General features: G+C 40.2%; 1 protein-coding gene across 1 annotated transcript in view; it reads left to right on the forward strand.

Annotated features, from left to right (window-relative positions):
* The window catches only part of CNTNAP5 (contactin associated protein family member 5), a 479,983-nt gene that overhangs the window by 112,470 nt on the left and 343,687 nt on the right, over positions 1 to 23,826 (forward strand). The window contains exon 2 of the mRNA XM_042445209.1: positions 289 to 399. Within this exon, the coding sequence (XP_042301143.1) occupies positions 289 to 399 (111 nt within the window). The remainder of the gene's footprint in view (positions 1 to 288; positions 400 to 23,826) is intronic.

Here is a 23,826-nt window from a genome sequence, read left to right on the forward strand (position 1 = left end):
AGCCTATCATTGACTTTCAAAAGCTTCCACTTGATCTGTTGAAAGCTCATCCCCATGTTTTCTCAAAGGAAAATATCAAGTCAGCCTATTTGTTATGCTTTAATTTTTTTCACAGGTGTTTTATCAACCTTGTCACTTCCAGGAACAGCTAATTAACTGCAGCATGTTGGAAATCAGACAGCTTTTGTGTGTGTGTGTGGGGGAGTGGGCATCCAAAAAAAGCGTTGATAGGCCAAAGGTGTACTTCTTTTATATTTGATTTCTGCTATGTTTTTTCTTGTTCCACAGATAATTGTGAGGACCCACTGGTACTCTCGTTACCTGCGACAGCATTTGACAGCTCCTCCAAACTCTCCAGCGGTCACAGCCCCAGCTTTGCAAAGCTCATCAAACGGGATGGTAAGAACAGTGACAGTCTTTATAGAGCTGTGATACATAATTCATTGGAGATGCTCTATGTAAAGCTTTCAGTCATCTGAAATGGAGGTCTCCCGTAATACCCAACAGATAGTGTTTGTTCAGATGGAAAATGGCAGAAGCTCCTCATGGAACTAGTTTGAAGTGCTCCTTCACACCTACCTGTTCAGAGGTTATCTGTTGGGAGGTTGGGGAAATTGTGAACCCTCCATATGTTATTGGGTTGCAGTTCCCATCATCATTCCCCATTGGCCATGCTGGGTGATGGAAGTTGCTGTCCAACATATGGAAGGCCAACACACCTGAATTACGTATATACAAACTGAAACATTTACTTGGACCTCCTAGGTCTATTTCTTAAATTAATTTGATGACATGAAATCCATCCAATATAGTATGTTTCCTCTCCCTAGGCCAGCAACACAGCTACTTCTCAACCCTCTAGAGTTCTTTCTGAAAACGGGCATAATGCTAGTGAGGAAAGAGCCAAGTTGCAGATTTCTCCCACTGGTCTTGTATCTTCTGGCATTACATCGGAGTATTGTGATGTACCAGCTCCCAGACCACTGAAGTAACATTAGAGATTTGATTATCATTTCTAGTTGGCTGTGCAGGAGAATATACTGGGATCCACAGAGACCTTCCTTTTTTCCCCTTTAAAAATATTCCAAGTCAATCCTATAATACTTGCACTATTTTGGCTTACGTCTCCCTTGCTGATTAGCAAGCTATGTTTGAAAGTAGTTTTTTGGGGGGAGATAATCCTGTCTGTCTGTCTGTCTGTCTGTCCGTCCGTCCGTCCGTCCGTCCATCCATCCATCCATCCATCCACACACACACACACACACACACACACGATATATTAGTATGTATTTTATTTATTTATCATATTTATCTCATACAGAAGCTGCCATGTCTCTGTGGCCACATCCATTTCATATAATCTCTTTATGATTGAAGAAATATTTTATTTTATATAGTCAAGGACTCAGGTTTCCAATAAAGCTTAATTGAAGTTATGAACAGCATAGACCCAGTCTTACCTGTGGTTCCATAGACACCTGACTCTCTTCAGTGTGTTTTTGTTCTGTTCATTTCTTGTGCTCTTTTTCTTAATGTTCTGGAGAATATTAGTTCTCTGTCTGGGGATCAACAACACTTCTGAAATTTTATAGAACAGCTTGCAAAATGTTACCATAAAATACATGTTAAATAGTAGAAATATGAGTGTACCCTTGGGGTTTCTTCGTGTATCAAACACTAGCATATTTTGACGACAGACATTATTTTTGGAGGAGCTCTGGTGGTACAGTGTTTAAATGCCTGTACTGCAGCCACTCACTCACAAACTGCAAGGTTGCAAGTTCAATACCAGCCAAGGGCTCAAGCTTGACTCAGGCTTACATCCTTCCAAGGTTGTTAAAATGAGTACCCAGATCATTGGGGACAATTGGTTTACGCATTGTAAACCACTTAGGGAGTGTGTAAGTGCATTGAAAAGTGGTATAGAAATGTACTTGCTATTGCTATTTTTGGGATTATCTAAATGGTGCATTAATCTGTGGATAAATACAGGAGAATCTACTGACAGAAGCTGGATATTGGAGTGACAGCGTGTACTCTAGAGAAATAAATTAAGTGGCAGCTTGGTGTTTTTCCAGTGGCACAAGGGGTACCTTATTTCAGCCAAAATCAGCTCAGACTATTCCAAAAGAGAACTGCTCCAAGACTGACTTTATGTTTTGTACATGGACTAGCTTACAACTGAGTCAGGATAGTGATCCAGAGTGTAGAGTGGTTAGACATATCTGGTCACTGCTCAGTAGTCATTCATATATTGTTGTCATGTGTGATTAATCAGGATGGCAAGACCTGAAATGATCCATCCTGTGACAGAGCCAAGCTAATTTTCTGGAAATTAAGGCAGGTTACAGACCGCCATAAGGGACGTCTTTAGGATGTCCCATTTTGAAAAAGGGGCATCTCTTCCAGATGCCCTTTACCCTGTTACGGACAGAGTCTGTAACAAATGGCGGCAGCCGTTCCACACGGCCGCCGCCATATTGACGTAATGGACGCTCTGCGTCTGCACGTCGCGGCCCGGAAGTGACGCCGCGAGTGTGCGCTTTTGCACTTGCGGCGTCTCTTCTGGGTTGCCGGAAGGAGCACGATTTTCACACTCCTTCTTTGCAGCGTGGAGGAGTCGCGCGGTTTGACTGCTGCGACTCCTCCGCGCTGCAACCGGCAACGGCCTGAGACCGCCCCTTTGGGGCGGTCTGTAACGGGCCTAAGTTGTTTTTAATTATGCAGTAAATTATTTGGCCTTTGACTTCACTGCTCCCACTGATGTCCCATGTGTGTTAAGAGCCAAGAACATTAAAACTTCACAAGTTCAATGCAGGACATCTCTATGTGTAGCTGGAGATAGCAAACGCAGACTTGGGATAAAAGAAGACTCATTGGATTCTCATTTCCATTTGGAAATAACCATTTTCCACTTTCCAAGACTGCAAGTAGACTGATCCATCGAATCTCAGAAACCTGTATATTTGCAAGTCTTGCCGTATGTTTTGTAGGTTCAAGGAATGCAAACAAAGCCATATATATATATTGCAAAAATATGCTAGATAAAAATGTGCACAGTTAGAAGAAAAAGTGCAGAAACAGGCAGGGCTGACCCTATCATTAGGTACCGTGAGGCAACAAACTCAGATGCAGATGCTCTGGGCAGTGAGGACCACCTTCCAGCTGTTCTTTATTTGCTGTTCAGTTGTTCCCTTGTGTTGGAGGGCAGTGCTGTGTATGCCACACATGTTCTGGCAGGTTTGATACCTCAGATGTGATGTAAGATGCCATTCTATTGCAAGTGTTGGAGGAAATTTTGACTGCTTGTTCAATTAGTTTCAGTTGTAAACTTGGGATGGATGCCATCTAGTTCTTTGATCAGGCAGTGAATTGACTTGGGCCAGCCCTGCAAATACACTCTATACTCAATATAAAGGGACAAAAAAAGCATACAAAATACAAACAGTATTAAAAAAATGAGGACAAAACCTTGTAAAAAATTCCGGAGGGGGGTGGGGAGGGAAGACTTACAACCTGATATAGAAATGGGAATAGAATGAGAATGTCATTGGGAAACTGAGACACTTAATGAGAATGAGACTGATGGATTTTTACATCCACAATGTGAACTGTTTATCATACTGAGAAGAGGGTGAATGGAATCAGAAAATTGCAATTGAACTCAGAAAACAGAGATAGCCTATAACTGCCTTTGCCGATAAAGATGTCGAGTTTAGCAATGCTGCAAGATAATGGTTTCCATGACTGGCATTGTCAATGTATCTTTGTCAGCTGATCAAATATCTCGATCCATTTTTCTCAAACTCACAACAAATTGAATGAGAAGAAAAAATTGGTTTTGTTTTGTTGCATATTTATATGTTGTACTATTGTATGGACCTGATGATCTTATTGATAGAAACTTCAAACAGTGAAATTGAAAAAAATAAAATGGAAATTAATAAAATTGAACAGGAATTAAAACAAAACAATGGATAATACTACATTCCAACAGAGAATTTTAAGTATAGATAAGGATTTGGATAAAGAAACCATAAAAATTAGAGAAAATAAATTGAAAAAATTCCAAAGAGACCTAAGGTATTATCAGGAAGATAGGGTTTACAATTGAAAAAATCAAATAGGCCTAGAAAATCTGTATCCTTTGCTTATGAATCATCTGATAATGCCATGAGCCCTGAGGATAGTGGGAGTGATGCCTCATTTAATGCCAGCACTGATGATTCTATGACCTCAACAGCCCCATCCTCCACATCATCTTTTTTACTGATACAAACTCCTTCCTGAGATACGATAGCTCTCATCCACCCCACATGAAGCAAAATCTACCTTATTCTAAGTTCCTCAGACTCAGGAGGAATTGTTCTGGATTAATAGAATTGGATAGACAAGCAAAAATTCTTATAGAATAATTGGCGGTACGAGGATACCCTAGAAAGGGCTTGAAGCAGGTTTACTTCAAAGTAAGGAGGATGGAACGAAGGAGCCTCTTTATAAAAAAAACAGAGAGAGGGAATACAATCTAGAATGTTCATACCCATAACGTATAACAGGAATACTAGGCACATACAGAATGTTATTCTTAAATATTGGAACCTGCTTCAGGACATCCCTGGATGCTCCAAAAAACAAACAAACCCTTTTTGTGTATAAACGTGCCAAGAATCTTGCGGACCATTTGGTCCATAGTAAATGCACAGTTCAGGAGACCCAGTCAAATTTACTACAGAGGAGAACCAAAGGGAATGTCCCATGTTACAACTGCAGTGCATGTAAATATTGTGTGAAAACTACTGAGTTCATTAACCCTGTGAATAACAGATTGTATACTCTGAATGATTTGTTTACTTGTAATACTAAGGGAGTTGTATACGCCATTCAATGTCCGTATGATCTTTGGTATATTGGCATGACCACTCAAAAAATAAAAATGAGGATATCAGAACATAGGAGCTGCATTAGAAATAGAAGAATTACTGCACCAATGGTCCAACATTTTATTCAACGCAAGCACTCAGATACGGATATCAGATTCTGGACGACTGAAAGAACTTCTGGAACTGGGATATATCTGGAGAGAAAACTCCGGCAAAGAGAACTGTTTTGGATTTTCACTCTACAAACACAGAAACCACATCGATTGAATGAGAACTGCAATTGGTCTGAAATTCTGAAGTTATTTGGTTATGTTTTTACTTATGTTAGTGTTTGTCGTCATAAATATCATTTGTTTGGTTGATTGTACTGGTACATTTAGATCAACATAATGGAAGGGGTTATTATTACCTACAGGATCTTACTTGCTGCAGAATGGTCTCAGGTGGGGTTCAACAGGTGTACAGCGCGCCTGCGTCATACGCGGGTGCGCTTTACGTGGCTTGAGCATACGTGCTGGGCAGAAGGGGCAGCACGTCCCATTCAATTGAATGGGCGCGCGCCCGTTGCGACCCGCGCCCCACCGCGCTGCCGCGCCACTGTGAATGAGCCCCATTGTTTACAATGGAGCTTGAGCATAGGCGGAATTCGCCTTATGCGGAGGGATCCAGAACGGATCCCTGTGTAAGGCGAGGGCCCACTGTATCAGTTTTTGTGATTGGGAAGGGATATAGAGTTCCCACTTGCTAAACTCCATTAGGGCTTGCAATTACATGTGGGACATTCTAGTCCTAGGTAAGTATGGATACAATTTGGAGTGCATTTTTATATTTAAAAAAAATTTTTTTTTACTATTACAATATATATCTCATAAGTTGCCTGCATACGTACTTTTTCAGGCATGATATAAGGTCTATGAGGACCAACAACTTACCTACAGCGATGTGATGTCTGCACATACCATATGATATACCTGACAAGGCTGCTATATTAGGTATTTATGTATTATGTTTTTTTAACTATATGGTCTTCTTCATTACTCATGTGCTGTTGTATGTGACCCATACCTATTTTACCTTCACAGTTTTCTGTGACCACTGACGAAGATGTTCTAGTCGAAACGCGTTTGGTCTTTGTTTTGTACTTTCTAACTGTAATGGGCATACTGTGTTATCCCTTTTAATTTGGCCTCTGTTGTGCACTCCCCAACTGTATGGACATTTTGTGTTATCTCTTTTAATTCCATGTTGAGAGGCACAGAGGAATTGGTATTTTGTGTGCTTGATACCTCCGTATGGGATTTGCAGTTCCCTAGCCCAGTACTGACTGGTTAAACTAGCCTTGTGCATGTTAGGGTGTGGCTCACAGACCAGAACAAGCCTTTTTGTGTTCAGAATAGCTCTATGCTTTGTAATTTTTTAAAATATCTTTTCAGCATTCCATTGCAACACATTGTTTTAATAAAATTGCTGTGTTTCCCTTTTTTATCCCCCTAAACCTTTTGTTCACTCACTGTATTATTGTATTGTGCATAAAACTTAGAGCCAGGGATACAAATCCATACTTTTTCATGGACTCTCTGGGCTCCATGTTCAGAGGCAGTATTCCTCTAAAAATAATTCTTGTGTGGGTGAGTGGGAGAGGATGAGTGCCTTTATGACCTATTTGTGGACTTCCTAGAGAGATCTTGAAAAGAATCCTTTCACCAGAAGCTTTGGTGGCGCAGTAGTTAAATGCCTGTACTGCAGCCACTAACTCACAAATCACAAGATTGTGAGTTCAATATCATCCAAGGCTGAAGTCAACTCAGGCTTGCATCCTTCCAAGGTCGCTAAAATGAATGCCCAGTTTGTTGGGGGCAATTAACTTACACTTTGTAAATCACTTAGGGAGTGCTTAAGTGCACTGATAAGCGGTATAGAAATGTACTTGCTATTTCTGTTGCTGCTTTGACATTTCATCTGAATTAGTGGTTTTCTTCTGAAGTCTTTAAGAGGCCTCAGTTATTATTTCTCAGCTACAACTCTTAATTTGTAGCTTGAGAATATTTGGAATCTTTTTAAATTAATTAATTTCATTGATATGCTTCCTTTATAACCTTCTCTTGGGAAGGCATGCAGTAAAGTAGACAATAAAGATGTCAGTAAAAAACTAAAAATACAATTATAAACCAAACAATCATTTTTTTAAATAAAAAAAGACAAAATATGAATATCGCTGTATACATAGTATACTGGGTTTTTGTGAGACCAAATGTGATAATTATTCAGATTGCACCAAAAATCAATTTCTGAGAGGTCTGGACAGTGTTCCCAATAAGTTGGATGATAATGGGAATACAATCTGATGAGGTTTGCAGATTCTAATTAGGAAAAGTGAGTCTGTAATGAGGTTGCAGAAGGTCTAGCTCAGGGGTGAGAATTATATGGCTTGCTGGCCACATATAGCATTTAGGGGTCCATGTAGACCTTGGGAAGGGCAGCCATAAAAGAATTAGACAAGATATAAAGTGTAAATATATACAGCTGAACACTAAAGTTAGCATCATCCAGTCCATTGTATTCCCTATCACCATGTATGGATGTGAGAGTTAGACAGTGAAGAAAGCTGATAAGAAGAAAATCAACTCATTTGAAATGTGGTGCTGAAGGACAGTGCTGTGGGGGGGCTAAAAGGACAAACAGGTGGGTTCCAGAACAGATCAAGCCCAAACTCTCGTTGGAAGCCAAGATGAAGAAACTGAGTCTGTTGTACTTTGACCACATAGTGAGAAGGCACAACTCACTAGAAAAGACAATAATGCTGGGAAAGGTGGAAGGCAACAGAATGAGAGGAAGACCACATGCCAGATGGATAGATTCAATTAGGGAGGTCAAGGGCCTGACTTTACAGGACTTGAGCAGAGCAATTGAAGACAGGGGGGCTTGGAGATGTCTCATTCACAGGGTTGTCATGCATCAGGGCTGGCTTGAGGGCAGTTAACAACAGCAAAACCACAAGCAGGCCTTGAGCTGTTCCATGTGCCTTCAGAACTCCAAGAACAGAATGCCATCATATATGTTTGCACATGGCTTCCTGCTTACGTGGAAGCTGTGCAACAATATAAACAATGGTGTCCGCACTCATGCACCATGCCCTGCCACTGCCACATGTACGTGCCCCATTGTTTCCTATGGGGCGTGAGCATACAAGGATTTTCCCTTATGCTGGGGGGGGGTCTGAAATGGATCCCCCACGTAAAGAGAGGTCCCACTGTATTTTTTAAGTTGAAAAGCTCAGTTTTTCAGCACCCAATCATCCCAAAAGATTTACCTGGAGCATATCAAGTCTCTCCAAATTGATGTGGGGGGAGCATGAAGCAGCTTTTTTAAATTAAAAGTTTGCAGAAAGTGAAACATTGTTACTTCTAATTTGTTAAAATGCCACATATGATGAGACACTGCAGCCTGAATTCCAGAGGAACTGAACAGGGTGGCATGCAGCTCTCTAGGCTGTAGAATATGCCCACTCATACTCACACCATGTGTCATATAATATTACTTAAATATAGCATGATGTAATGTCTAGCATGATAATGTGCCCATCATGGTCATCAATGCCTTTTGGGCCTTCCTCTTCCTCTAGCTGAAGGCTTGGAAGACACAAGAACTAATCTGTCTTACTTAGAGATCTATAGCTCAGTGTGGAAAAACTCTATTTTGCAGCTTCTGACTGCTGCTGCGGATCAGAGATGACAGCCTTCCGCTTCTCTGGATGGGTATACATTTACACACACACAAGGACTCTGAACCTCTCCCTCTCCTTTTCTGACTGCTAGCAGTGGATTTTGATTTGGGCAGATGATTCTACTGCAGAAATATTCTACTGAGAATCATAAATTTGCCTGTGGAATTCCTCTGAAAGCTTTTGAACATTGCTAACTACTAATTGTCAAAAGCCATCCCCATACAGTAAAAAAGAATACTAGAAGTTATAATGTTCCATATAATGCACTTTCTAACAGCCGTTTAAGATAGCAAAGCAGCAGCCTGGAGAATATATACAAACATGAAAGCATTTAGAATCATTGGGAGAAATAAATACAAAGTTAAATCAAGCTTGACCCAGTTCCACATTAGCTGAGGTTTTATTAGCCAAATTTGCCATGTTTCACACAATATAATGTAAGCTTTTGAATAAATAATGAATGGTTGCCTGTATAAAAAATTACAGACTTGAGTTGTTAAAGGAAGGACTAATTAATGCTTTGGGTATGACAGAATGAGTCTCATTATGCTTGTGTAGGGACCTGACTTGCACATGCATGCAGGTGGGCCTTCAGCTTTCTTTTACAAGTGACATTCCTCCTGTGTTTCTGAGGTGGCAGGGGAAAGTATTTCTGAAGGAAGTCAAAGACATTTGCACAAAAGGAAAACAAAACAAAACAATTCTGCGGGGGTAGCCCATGTTATTTTGCCAGCCGACATGAAGAACCAAGCCATACCCCCACCTCAATTTCCATGTCAGAAGCATACCAGTGGCCCTTTCATATACAGTGGTGCCTCGGGTTACGAAATTAATTCGTTCCGCGGCCGCTTTCGTAACCCGAAAAGCCTTCGTAAGCCGAATTGCCATAGGCGCTAATGGGGAAAAGCCGCGTTTCGTGCGAAAAAGCCGAAAAAAGCACCAAAAATTTTCTTCGTATCCCGAAAAAACATTCGTAACCCGGAACAATGATTTCCTATGGGATTTTTTCGTATCCCGAAAATTTCGTAACCTGGGTATTTCGTATCCCGAGGTACCACTGTACCCCCCTACATATCACAGATGAGAACTGGGATACATGGCCAAATGATATCAGAGCATGGTCAAGAGGGCAAACATTTTTAATGAAGAAGAAAATATCTGAGAGCCTGCAGCAGTTTCTTTTGCCTGAGCCTACTGGGAAGTGAAAGTGTCCTCTCCCTCCTCTCATAGAATCATAGAGTTGGAAGAGACCACAAGGGCCATCCAGTCCAACCCCTTACCCTTTCCCTCCTGATGAGTTAATTAAGTGTAAATGATTTTTGCCATGGAAGTTAAAAGTGGGATCATACAATTGTGGAGTATGAAAGGGCCGTAGATAGCTGTTGAATCTTATTTGAATATGAAGTCGAAGGCTTTCATGGCCAGCATCCATATTTTTTGTGGGTTTTTCGGGCTATGTGGTCATGTTCTAGAAGAGTTTCTTCCTGACATTTTTCCAGCATCTGTGACTGGCATCTTCACAGAATGGAGTTGGGTATAAATATACTGAGTGACCTGGGAAGGCAAGAGGGATTTGCATATGACTTGACTCATTCAGGAAGAGGCTAAAAACCTTCCTCTTCCACCAGGCTTTCCCCCAGACAATGTAACATCTGCTCTCTCCCCGATGTATTGTTGCACATGCACTTTATGCTAGCCACTGTTGTGCTTTTAATTTTGTAATTTTTTATCCTGTTTTTAACTTGTTTTATTGCACTGTTTGCGCTTTTATATATGAATACTGTTGTAAAATTTGTACACTGTTGTACTTGCTGTAACCCGCTTTGATCTGCAAAGGAAAAGCGGGATACAAATAAACAGTTTATTATTATTATTATGTATTGTCCTGTAGCTAATGGCAGGCCTCAGGGTGGGAGGGTCTGCAAAAGAAGATTAGTGTCTGCTTGATTAGTGCTCATTGTCTGCTGGGAAACCCCTGACCCTGGCAGATTTCTCGTTTACATTTGTTGAGTCTTCATCTTGCTATTTTTCAGGACTAGTAGCCAAACCTTGTTTACTTTAATGGTTTCTTCTTTCCGGTTGAAATTGTCCTGGTGTTTGTGGATTTCAATGGCTTCCCTATGCATCCTGACATGGTAGTGGTTGGCATGGTCCAGAATTTCAGTGTTTTCAAACAGTATTTTATGTCCAGGATGGTTTATAATAAGTTCTGCTACTGCTGATTTTTCTGGATGTCCCAGTCTGCAGTGTCTCTCGTGTTGCTTGATTCTTGTTTGCACACTGCGTTTGGTGGTCCCTATGTAGACTTGTCTGCAGCTGCATGGTATGCGGTAAACTCCTGCAGCTGTGAGAGGGTCTCTCTGGTCCCTGGCTGAGCGAAGCATTTGTTGGATTTTCTTTATCGGTTTGTAAACCATTTGAAGGTGGTGTTTCCTCACCAGTTTCCCTATTCTGTCAGTGACTCCTTTGATGTATGGTAAAAATACCTTCCCTTTGGATGGTTATTTGTCTTCCCTCCTCTGGGTTTTTCTGGGCCTGGCAGCCCTTCTCATGTCTTAGCTGGAGTAACCATTGTAGAGCCCAGCCCAGGTCCACTCGTTATAAGAGAGACTTCTTCTGTTCCTATGGGTAAAAAGAGAAAGGTAGTCCCTTGACATGAATGTCTAGTTGTAACCAACTGTAAAGGTTGGTGGTCATCTTCATTACTAAGCTGAAGAGCTAGCATTATCCGAGGATTGCTCTGGTAGTCATGTGACTAGCATGACTGCACCAAACGCTGTTACCTTTCCACTGAAGTAATACCTATTTATCTACTTGAATTTTCATGCTTTCAAACTGCTAGGTTGGCAGAAGCTGGAATTAGTGACAGGAGCTCACCCCATTATGCAACACTCGGGCCTTGAAATGCCAACCTTCCAATCTACTGATTGTCAGATTTGGCGTCTTAACCACTAAGCCACCATATCCACTATGGGTAGAGTTTAGAGGGTGCAAAACAGACTATCCTCTACCAACTTTTTGCCACTTCTCAGTCTCTGTTATCTTCCAAATTATTATGCACTGCCTCATTATGTCTAATGTTAGGTCTGACCCTTGGAACTCCCCTTCATCTACAGTTTTCAGCAATTCAGTATAAGTATTGTTTAAAGGTATAGCTGAATTTCACTGGTATAGCATTTTGATAACACTATATGTATGGTGCCTTATCCTAAGGAAAGTGGATATTTGTAGTTTGCTGGGGCACCTAAGTATTCTCTCTGCCAGAGAACTCTAGTGGACTCATTCCCAGTCTTGAAGGCAACTTCTCGAGTTGGCCCTCTATTGAGCTAATTTAACTGCTTGTTATTCTTTGTTGTTGGATGGTTATTATTTACAGTACTTGATTGAGTCTAGCTGTATTGAGCCTGGCAATTCCAGGGACTATTGACTGTTCTAGGCTTTTATATTTTTCCTTTGCTGTCTATTTCTGATCTTTTTCTTGTTAATTTGTTTTCTTCTATGACTCCTACTGTTTCTCATAGTTTGATTTCCATTTGGTGTCTTCCCTATTCTTAGCTCCCTTTCCATTGCTCTCTTTTGAACTGCTGACCAGTTGGCTCGAAAGCAACGACAGTCCATGACCTTTTTCTTGCTAAATCTCTTCATCTTTTTGCTCTCACTGAAACCTGGCTTCAGCTCACGACACTGTAACCTCTGCTGCTCTCTCATTTGGGGGACTTTTCGTTTCTCACACTAGTGACCCAAAGGGCAAAGAGGAAGGGGTCGGTGTCCTGCTATCCAACGCCTGTCGGTTTCAACTCTTATCTTCTCCTCAACAGTACTGTTTATCTTTTGAATTTCATGCTATTAAACTTTCCTACCACTTCAGCTTTGGGTTGCAATTATCTATCATCCACCGGGATCACCTACTAAGTTTTAGTCGGCTTTTGAGTCCTGACTGACTTTCTTTTTAGTGGATGTAGTCCCCTCCTTGATTATGGGGGACTTCAATATCCATATGGATGACATTAATTATCCTACAACTGTACGTCTCTGCTCTTTGTCTTCTTTTGGTCTCAAACTCTGTTCTAATGCACCTAATCATTCTTCTGGTCATTGCCTTGATATTGTTCTTATGAAAAAATGTGTAACCTTTAACTTCATGGCTAGGGATCTCCCATTGTCTGATCATCATTTCATCTCTTTTGCCCTCACCCATAATCCACCTTCTTGTTAAATTTTCCAGTGCTGCTTTTGCAACCTTCATTCTATTGATCCTGTGACTTTCGGCCAGGCTCTGGATTCTTCTTTATCTTCCTTAAACCTTAAACCTTAAACCTTAAACCTTAAACCTTGGAGACTCCATGGATCCAGCGATCTCCTTACTCAGTTCTACCTTATGGGCAACCTTCAATAGTTTTGCCCCTTTATTGATACATGTAGCCTCTTCTAATAAGCCACAGCCCTGGCTCACTCCCATGGAGCAGTTTCTCCGTTCTTTTTCTTGAGCTGCCAAATAGTTGTGGAGAAAGACCAGGGAATGAGCTGATTTTATTCATTATACATTTGTTCTTTTTTCTTTTTTGTGTGCTATCTCCTTGGCAAAACAGAATTATTATAAATCTGTGATTGAGGCTAACGACCGGTGGCCACAGCGTCTTTTGTCCACATTCAATTCTCTACCAAAACCTTCTTTTGTGTTGATTCCACACTCATTTTCACCCACTGATTTTGCCGACTATTTTACTACTAAGATTGAAACCATTTGTTCCAACCTTGAATCTCTGCATTTTTCTTTGACCTCAGCAACTTTTCAGTCCGGCTTTTGCCCACTGCATTTGACTGAGACTGCTCTTACCAAGCTCACTGATGATCTTTTACTGGCTAAAACTAAAGGTCTTTATTCTATTCTAGTCCTCCTGAATCTCTCTGTTGCGTTTGATACCCTTGATCATGGTCTCTTGGTGGATTTACTCCAAGACCTGGGTTTTGTGGGATCAGTTTTAAATTGGTTTAAATCCTACCTGTCAAACAGATCTTTTGTGGTTGTTACAGGAAGTCAGGTTTCTGCCCCTGTCTCATTAGCTGTTGGAGACCCTCAGGGTTCTGTTTTGGGTCCTTTACTGTTCTCCCTTTATACCCTGTCCCTGGGAAATCTTATTAGCTCTTACGGCTTTCAATATCACTTGTATGCCGACGACACCCAGTTGTACTTCTCTACCGCTGAGATTTCTCCAGGTGTTGAGCAGCAGTTATCATCATGTCTTACTGCTGTCTCTGTGCAGATGCTTCACCGGCACCTGAAGCTCAATATAGCCAAAACTGAATTAATTGTCTTCACACCAAAGCCATCTTTGCAATATTTTTTGTCAATTACTGTAAATGACGTTTCTATTCAATCTGTCAATGAGGCCCATAGTCTTGGCTTCCTATTTGACTCTTTGTTATCATTCACTCCACAGATCTAGGCTACAGCATATTCATGCAAGTCATCCAGATTCTTTCTTTATAATCTCATCAGAATTCGACCATTTCTTTCTGTTTTCATGGCAAAGACTTTGGTGCATGCACTGATGATATCATGCCTGGATTATTGCAACTCATTGCTAGTAGGTCTTCCTATTTCCCTCCTTAGCCCACTAATCTCTATGCACTGCTCAGTGACCAGGATCATCTTCTCTGCTCGTCGCTTTGACCATGTTACTCCCTTATTGTTATCCCTCCATTGGCTCCCCATTCCTTTCAGAATCCAATATAAAATTCTCCTCCTGACCTTTAAAGCCTTTCATGTCTTGGCTCCCTTTTATTTGTCAGCGCTCATCTCTCCTTACCACCCTCCATGCACTTTGAGTTCCTATGACACCAGTCTTTTAACCCAGCCAAGGGTCTCCTCCTCCTCTGCTTGAATCCACCCCTTCTCCTGTGCTGCTCCTCATGCCTGGAATCTGCTCCCCACACAATTAAGAACTATTACTTCCTTAGCTAATTTTAAGGCTGGATTGAAGACACTCTTGTTTAGGGAGGCAATCCAAATTACTGTTTCTTAATCTGCTGTTTACTTTGTCTTTATTGTATACTAATTAGTAGTATTTTAAAGGTATTTTAGTCATATAATGTTGTTGTTTTAGATTATACACTGCCTGGCAGATTTTTATCCCCCCCCCCATTTTATTTGACCCTTGCTATGTAAAGTGTTGTGCAAACTTTACTGCATTTTATAAATAAATTTTAATAATAATAATAATGGTAGAAGTGTTGGTGTACATATACTCCTATGTTTGAATAGGACCATAGAGAAGTGTGCAAAGAACATTCACTTTTTAAAAATATATATATTTTAAAATTAATGCATAAAACCCAATACTGTCATGCCTTCCCTTTTACTACTCGTGTGTGTGTGTGTGTGTGTGTGTGTGTGTGTGTGTGTGTATAGTTTCCAGTCTTTTTTAAAAGTCTCTGGTATCTTGTTCTTTAAAAGATTTGTCAATTTATCAATTTCTTCTAAGTGACAGAGTTTCACTATCCAGTCCTCAACAGAAGGTATCCCTTCCACATCTAGGCATAAATTATTCTTGCTATCATAGTCACATATTGCAGAATTCTTCCATATTTCTTATCCAGATGTTCATCTAACAGTCACAACAAAAAGCAGCTGATTTTAATTGCAGTTTCTCCTTTAATATCACTTATAGTTTAGTGTGAATCATAATCCTTCCGTTGTTATTGTTTTTATTGATAGCAGTCGTATCTTGCTTTGTCACATGTCTGCCACATCCTTTGGAATTATATTTCCATTTTTTAAAAATCCCTTGTACATCTTAGACATCTTATGATGGGTTAAATACCACCTATACATAATCTTACAGAAACTCTCTTTAAGGTCATAACTCAGTTTTTCCACTTTTCCTTCAACTTTCCAATTGTATATTATGACCTATATTCTGTGCCCATTTCAACATACAATCTTTCAGCACTAATTCCATTTTCATGTCCAACAATACTTTTTACGTTTTAGTTATTAGGTGATTATCATTTGCAAAAAGTTGCACTATCCTTCCTCCTGCCTTTGTCTCCCAACAACCATTGTTAAAACTGCACTTGCTACATCATCTCCATACCCACAAGGTTTTGAATTTCAGTTGACATTCTCACAGACACACAGCTTGTATAGGTCTGTTCCTGGGCTTTCCATTCCACCTTATGCATCTGAAAAAGTAGGCTCATGCTAGCAACTTATTTCCTTCAGTCAGTCTGAAAGGTGCTGCAAGATCCCATTGCACAGGGACATAGCCAGGATTTTAGGAAGGGGGGGGGGTCCAGACTAAGTGCCACCATTATAATAGGGCTTGGGCGCGGCGGCGCAGCACGCACCATTCATTTTTCTAATGGAAGGGGGGTTCTGGAGGACCCCAAGAACCCCCCCCCCCTTGGCTACATCCCTACATTGCATACTGATTTTCCAGACTTACACAGCTATGTCTTTAAAATCTTATTTAGTTACCTCAAAGCTAAAAAGATTTTGAATCCATTTCAAATTTTTCAAATAGTTGTCTAAAGGAAAGGTATTGTAACTTCAAACCCATTTCTTCCAGTTCTTCAAATGTTTCATTTTATTTAAATGGTCCTACTTCTAATTTCAGAAGGCCTTTATAGGTAACTCTTCTCTTACAAAAACAGAGCTTCATGTGATGAGACCCACATAGGTATTTACAAACAACACAATGGTGCTGTCTGAAAATGTCTATGTGGTTCTCACCACATCAAGCTCTCTTATCTACATCGTATTCATGCATGATTGATAAAATACAAAGTATATGTTTTGGATGGTTTGGATGGTTTCTTCCTGATTTGTACTTATTCTCAACCTAAATAGACAGTATGTTTTAAAAGACTTTTTTCCTCTCTTCTCGGATCTAATGCATTTGATTTGAGTGTTAAAGTAAGGCTAAAATAGGAAAGTACCAGGCAATTTGAGAGTGAGAAACCACAGTATAAAGCCATTTGTGCTGAATAACTGTCCTTTCCTTTATAGACATAATGCATTTTTTTTCTTAAGTAGCCACTTCAAAGTGATATTTTCTCAAAAGAGGCATCCAGGAACAGCATTACTGCTGGTGATTTAAAGTCCGTATCTCTGAGCTAAAAATGAAGACAATGCTGAGAATGAAAATGTTGGGAATGAAACATGAAAAAGATACTTCAGTTACTTGGCCTAGTATTTTAATTAAAAATACAATTTTTAATTCTCTTTAATCTCTGGGACTTAATATAATCGAGAAATATATGAAACTCCTCCAAGAAATTTCCTTTGTCTTAACAAAAACTTTGTAGCTTCTCCTTCATTTGGATGGTTATCTGAGAGGAATGGCCAGGTTTACCTTGAACTTTGCTTTGGGAAACATTAGGTCACATTTATATTCTCACCAAAGCAGCTATGTTTCATTGAGGTTAACATAATGTTCTCCTGACATTGCATTTGACAGAAAGGTGCAACAGGTCTGCACAGATGACCTGTGTTACTTAGGGCAAGAAAATAATAAATGTCTCCATTGATGGAATTTTGGTCAAGACAGATTGTTTCAGCAAGGCAAGACTGTCTATCAAGCATTCAGCAACCCTCTCAGGAGATCTCCAATCCAGTGCAAGAACAAAGCAAGAACAAATAACTTTGTTTTCTTCTCCTCTCATTGCAGTTCCTACACTTTGAACTGGGCATGCAATTCTTCACAAATGTCATTTGGGGAGGAAACAGTGTGGCGTAGTGGTTTGAGTGTTGGGCTACAGCTCTAGAGACCAGTGAGTTTCATATCTCAGCCATGAAGCCCACTGGGTAACCTTGGTCAAATCACATGCTCTCAGCCTCTGAGGAAGGCAGTGGCAAACCTCATCAGAACAAATCTTGCCAAGAAAAGCCTTAGAGTTGCCATAGGTCAGAAATGACTTGAAGGCACACAACACACACACAACAGATAATACTAGCAATCTTTCTCCCCCTGTGAGAAAGTCTTTGAAAACTGTGCAGTTTTCAGAGACTATGCACATTTCAGGACTTATCCTTGCCTAAAATTTGCATTTGGTATTTTTGCACAAAAAACATTTTTCAGTGCAGGAAACAGCATAGAAAATGCTACACAAAAGAACTAAGTATGAATTTTGCACAGAATAATTCCTGAACTATCAAGGTTCTCATCAGTCAAGGCTTCTCCTCATCATCGGGTTTCCCAACACTAATAAAAACATGGCTTTGGACTATTTTTCAAATATTTTTGTACATTCTTTCATTCCTATTTTAGACAAAATGGCTATGTGATGCCTTCTTCTTCTTCTTCTTCTTCTTCTTTTTTTTTTTTTTTTTGTGTGAGGCTAGGTACACATAGGACAATCTGACTGATCATTGAGAAGTAATGATTGCCAGCCCCCATTTAGACCACAAGTTACAATAAACATAGTTGCAGTACAGAACATACGTATTATATGGGAGCCCAGTGAGAGAATTTTATTTTCACCAGTTGCACCTTTAATCTTGCAGTATGAAATAAACACGATAATTTCTTTCCCTCTGTACGTAGATAAAGCCTTTCTGTGAATGCCAGTTGCATATGAGGGCATGGAGGGAAGGGGAAAGGGGGAAACACCATAGAGATTGTTTTGAAAATAGTTGCTTCTGTCAAAGTTTAAATATTTGAAGGGGTGTCATCTTGAGCATGGAGCAAGCTTGTTTTATGCTGCCTCAGATATGAGGACCCGAAACAATGGATGCAAGCTACAGGAAAAGAGATTCCACCTAAACATGAGGAGGAACTTCCTGACAGCAAGAGCTGTTTGATTGTTGAACACACTTACTCGGAGAGTGGTGGAGTCCCCTTTTTTGGAGGTCTTGAAACAGAGGCTGGATGTCCAATCAGCCATCTGTCAGGGATGCTTTAATTGTGAGTTCCTGTATGGTAGGGATTTGGACAGGATGGCCCCGGAGGTCTCTTCCAACTCTATGATTATGTGATTCTATGATTCTATGACTCTAAAGCACTATCAGCTATTTTATGCTTCCAATTTCATGAGAGATTCTTGGATACTGTGGTTATTTCTGGTGCTGGTGTGGAATCTAATCAGAACAGAAGTAATAAAAGCAGACATAATTGGATGAACTTCTCTTAATAAGAGGATCGAGTCTTTGAAATTCATTTGTCATATGCCTCTGCATGGTCTTCTAACCTACTCCTGTACAATTTCCTCTCCGTGCTATTGCTGATGCTGTAGCAATAAACTTTCATTTTCCTGGGCCTCAAGGACTGGCATATGCTCCCTGGAGTGTACATGTCACAAGAGGGAGGTGTAACAGCTGGCAGGAAAGAAAGCAGCACACTCTAACCATGCCAAAATATGCACATTCATTGCAATATTTTTTAACAAAAGGAAAGAAAACAATCCAGTGAATTAACTGAGGGGAGGGTTGTAGCTTCTTAGGAACAGATGCAAACCTGTCTTTAGCTTCCTTTGCATTAATTATATATGTATAAAAATATGCATTGTGTGTAGGAAAAGCAAAAATATTTACTTTGGCAGCTCTTACAGCACCTGGCACTCAGGCTGGTTCTGCAGAGTTGAACATTGTATGGGAGTTAGGGATGCCTTGCAATGGCATTAAAAAAAAATCTGCTCCCACAGTATCCAATTAATTGCCTCTGAAAACAATATTAATAGATATATACTTTTGCACATTTGTTTTCTAACTTTCCCTAGCTGAATGTCACAATTCTGGCAAAACATTAAAAATATTTTAAACCTCCAACAGTGCAATACTGTGCAAATGTATGACTCATTATGGGGGATAGTGCGGTATTATGGTTTGAGTATAGGACAAAAGGTGGATCTATACTGGCCAGAATACTCAGATTCCAAAATATTCTGGCTCTGAACCTGTCTCAGATTCTTCCCATTATCTGGGTACTGTGGAGTAATGCTGGGCAGATGTCTATGTGCATATTCCATTGTGCTGCCCCGCACCACTGCTGCTGGCACAAGTTGCTCTCTCTGGGGTTGAAAAATAAGGTGCCCAGCATCAATCACATGGCTGGGCACCATATTTTGATCTCAAAAGGATTGACTCATGCTGCCAAGACACTGTGTGAACAGCAGCCTGGCATCATCCCAAAATGCTCCAGATTTTCTTGGAAGATTCGGAGCAAATGGTGAGGGTTTTTAAAATAGCTTTAATGCAGGGATGGCCCACATTCAATGCCCTTCCTCATATGAAGACAGTGTGCTGTTGAATTGGGCCTTTCGTCCTGCATCATGAAGATAGTGTGCCACAAGGGCCTGGGGAAATTGGTTTAGTTGGCTCATGTAGGCACGCCCAAAGGTTCTCAAACAACAAGGTTCAAATCCTCACTCATACATGGAACCTCTGTATTTAACTCTGGACAAAACACACTTTCTCAGTCTTAGAGGAAAGCAATACCAATCTTTTGAATAAAGCTTGACAAGAAAGACCTGTGAGAGGGTCACCATTATCAGTCAAAGTTGATTTTAAAGAACATAATAACAGTCCACTCAATTTCCAATGACACAGACACATTTATTAATGCTTTTAGGACTGGAAGCAATTAAATCAAAGCAGTGCCACTCAGAGCTACAGAGTATAACTCTCTGAAGATCAATGGACAACAGTTCCAGGAAGCCATGGCCAGCAACGTTCATGTTGTGGAATCCTGGGAGTTGAAGTCCATCCACATCTGAAGGGGTTCACTTTGCCTACTTTTGCTATAACTGGAAGGTTGCTAAGATAAACACTAGAGTTCTAACATCTAAAGGAGAAAGCTTTCTCTCATCCCTGCCCCAAGCATAGGCTCACTTGGTGTGGACACAAAAAGAGCTTTCTCAGTGGCTGCTCCTACCCTCTGGAACTCTGTTCCATGGAAGGCTAGGATAACCCCCTCTCTACTCTCCTTTTATGATCAGGCAAATGTTTTTCTGTTTAAGCAGGCTTCTAATGAGTAATTGCTTCAAAGGAGGCATCTTATGGGAGGACAATGTGCTTTTTAAAAACTTTTTGTATGTTTTTAAATGCTTTTATATTGTAACTTTAATGTGATGGTTTTAAATGTGTTTTAAAACTGTACTTTTTTTACTTTTTTTTTTTTTTTTTTCTTTTGCTTTTGCTTTTGCAAGCTGCCTTGGATCCTAATACAGGAGAAAGGCAGCATACAAACACATAATAAATAATATATGAATAATAAATATTGGTTGACATTCTGTTAGTGATAAACATAGGTGTAAATCTATCTTGAACCTTTCTCTTCAAACAAGCCTTCCCCCAGACGCTGTAATGCCCCTTCTCCCCCCCTCTCCTTTGCACTTGTACTTCAGCTAGTCTTGTTGTTTTGTAATTTGTGTTTTTAATTTTGTCTGTTACTGTTTTGTATTTTATTGTATGTTTTATCATTATGTAACCCACCTTGATCTCCAAGGAAAGGCGGGATATAAATAAATGATTTATTATTATTATTGTTGTTGTTGTTGTTGTTGTTGTTATCTTATACCTGCATATGTGGTTTTTGTTTGTTGTTTGTTTTTTGGTCTTTGTAAAGGTTGGTATTCTCTTACTACCTTTGCAACAATCAAAACCTCCCTGACTCACCATTTAGCTGCTGGTAGAGAATCAGAGCTGTGTGGTATGGGAGAAGTGTCTGGCTATATCCTTGTACTGTAATCAGATACAGAGTGATGACATCTTCTGCTGGGATCTCCAATACCTTTTGTTTCCCACCAACTAATGAATGGCCATATGAGGGTATGTGGTTTCTGTTGCTAATTGGGACCAGAACCCAGGACAATCAATCAGTCAGCTTGATAAAGAATCAACAGCACTTTACTGATAGCTCCAGAATCAGCAATTCCACATCATTCAGCTTCTTAGCTGAGACTGACCACACCCAGCAAAAGCAATACCTAAACCCCCAAGCTCGCCTGCTCCACCCCCCTGCCAAAAGCCCGTGAACCGATAATCTCCACCTTTCTCACACAGTCTTCCAGTCCTCATCTCTCCCCCCTCAGCTGATTATCCCACCAAGCTTTCAGTGCGTACCAAGCCTCTGAGAGAAAGAGTCTCAAGGCCACTGCCTTGAGCACTGCCTAACTCTACCAAGCGCTATCTAAGCTAGCCCTAGCCAAAGCATATCCCAACCCCCATCATCCCCACAACCAAACCCCAAAGAATATATCTGATAGAATACAACAGGATTCTAACAGTCTAAAAGGAGAGATTGAGACAGTAAATTTAGCCTGTGGAACTATTATGCTATGCTGTGCCATGCAGGATCTCAGCCAAATGTGGAAGTAAACAGGCACTAAATCTATGTCACTCCCTGTGATGTCATCATCAGGAGAAGAATTTTCATATAAACTTTGATTTGGAATCTGATCAGTTTTCCCATTTTTTCTCTTTTCCCTCAAGCCTATATTATTATTATTATTATTATTATTATTATTATTATTATTATTATTAACCTTTATTTATAAAGCATTGTAAATTTACACAGCGCTGTTCATACAATCTTTTTAATTGGACGGTTCCCTGCCCTCAGGCTTACAATCTAAAAAGACACCACACAAAAGGAGAAGGGAAAGGTGGTGGGGAAGGAGCCTCTCTAGTAGGATAATACATATAAAATACATAGCAATATAGGAAATGATTCAATAAAACAGACAACAAAAGAACATCAAATAGCAAGTGACAATTATGCAATGCCTGGAATGCTTCTCTGAACAGGATGGTCTTCAGCTCCGTTTTGAAGCTGGTTAAAGAAGTGATGACTCTTGCTTGTGGGGGAAGAAGGTTCCAGGAGTGAGGGGCAGCGAGTGAAAAGGGGTGAATCCGAGATGGGGCAGAGGAAATCTTGGGCTGGGACAGCAGACCTTGACTACCAGAATGGAGGGCCCGAGTGGGAAGGTGAGGAGAAAGAAGGTCTGATAAGTAAGGAGGGGCCAGCCCATGGAGGGCTTTAAACATCGACAGCAGGAGCTTATACTGAATACAGAAAGAGAGGGGGAGCCAGTGAAGGGATGCCAAGACAGGAGAGATGTGGTCAGAGTGGTGGGCGGAAGTGATAATGCATGCAGCTGAATGCTGGACAGAAATTAAAGGACAGAGGTGAGAAAGAGGAAGCCCAACCAGGAGGACGTTGCAGTAATCAAGTATATGACATGAAGCATCTGTTTTAAGATAAGGAATCTCTGGTTTGTGAGCAACAATAGTCAGGTTTGGATTAAAAGGATATGAAGTTTAGAGAGTGGAGAAGGTGGAGCTGCTTGGCATCATCAACTCCCAGCTATTGAAGATTGGGGATGTAAAGAATGCTGTCAAACAGCCCTCTTCTTGATGTGGGTGTGGGGAATGGGAGTTGTTCAGAAAATACTGTTTCATGCACAAGTCTGTTGTTATTCTGTCCACAATGTTTATTAAAATAAAAATTTAAAAAGTCAAAAACCTCTTGTAATATCACCCATTGGTAACAAAACTTTTTCATTGTTTTGATCTTTTGTGCAAGAATGAAATAAGGATTTGCATTTCTAGTGATGGGTAACATTTCTCTCCTGTCCACACTTCTCTCACTTTGTATTAGGTCTGATGGTTGGCACAGTGGCCAATTTAAAAAAAATCAGCTACAACTAAAAAAAAAAAAAAGATAGAGATAGAGATACAACATAGATATTTCTTTCCTGCCTTTTACCAGAGCACCAGAAAGAGAAAGGAGCAGTGAAGTCTCCTACATTCTCTTTCTAGTGGCCAAATTTTACCACTTGCTTGATGGTGCAAGTCTCAATTACAAGAGAAAATGGAGTTTGGTGTAGATGAATTGTGGACATTTTTCATCTTGAATTTTAATCTGAGCCATAGAAGAATGTGGATATTTCATAATATTGGCTTTTCTCTTGAGAAGTGCTAGCTTCACAGGCCAGCGATCCCATGGGAAAGTGTTGCCAGAAAAACACACCACAGGCTATAGTGAAAGATATTTTAAAAATAGAAGTGTACTGCAGTGCAGCAAGTATAATGAGGGATGATGAGTGAAAAGTTATGCAGTTATTAATATACAAATTGAATGTCCTAAATTAGCATTCTTCATTGGTGTTATTCCAACAGGTTCTTTAACATCATAACATGTACCGAAAGATATTTAAATTATTATTATTAGGGTATCAGATTCCTAAACAATAGTCCAGTACATGAATAGAGTGGAAAGG

The sequence above is a fragment of the Sceloporus undulatus genome, chromosome 1, assembly GCF_019175285.1.
Source record: "Sceloporus undulatus isolate JIND9_A2432 ecotype Alabama chromosome 1, SceUnd_v1.1, whole genome shotgun sequence".
Taxonomy (NCBI): domain Eukaryota; kingdom Metazoa; phylum Chordata; class Lepidosauria; order Squamata; family Phrynosomatidae; genus Sceloporus; species Sceloporus undulatus.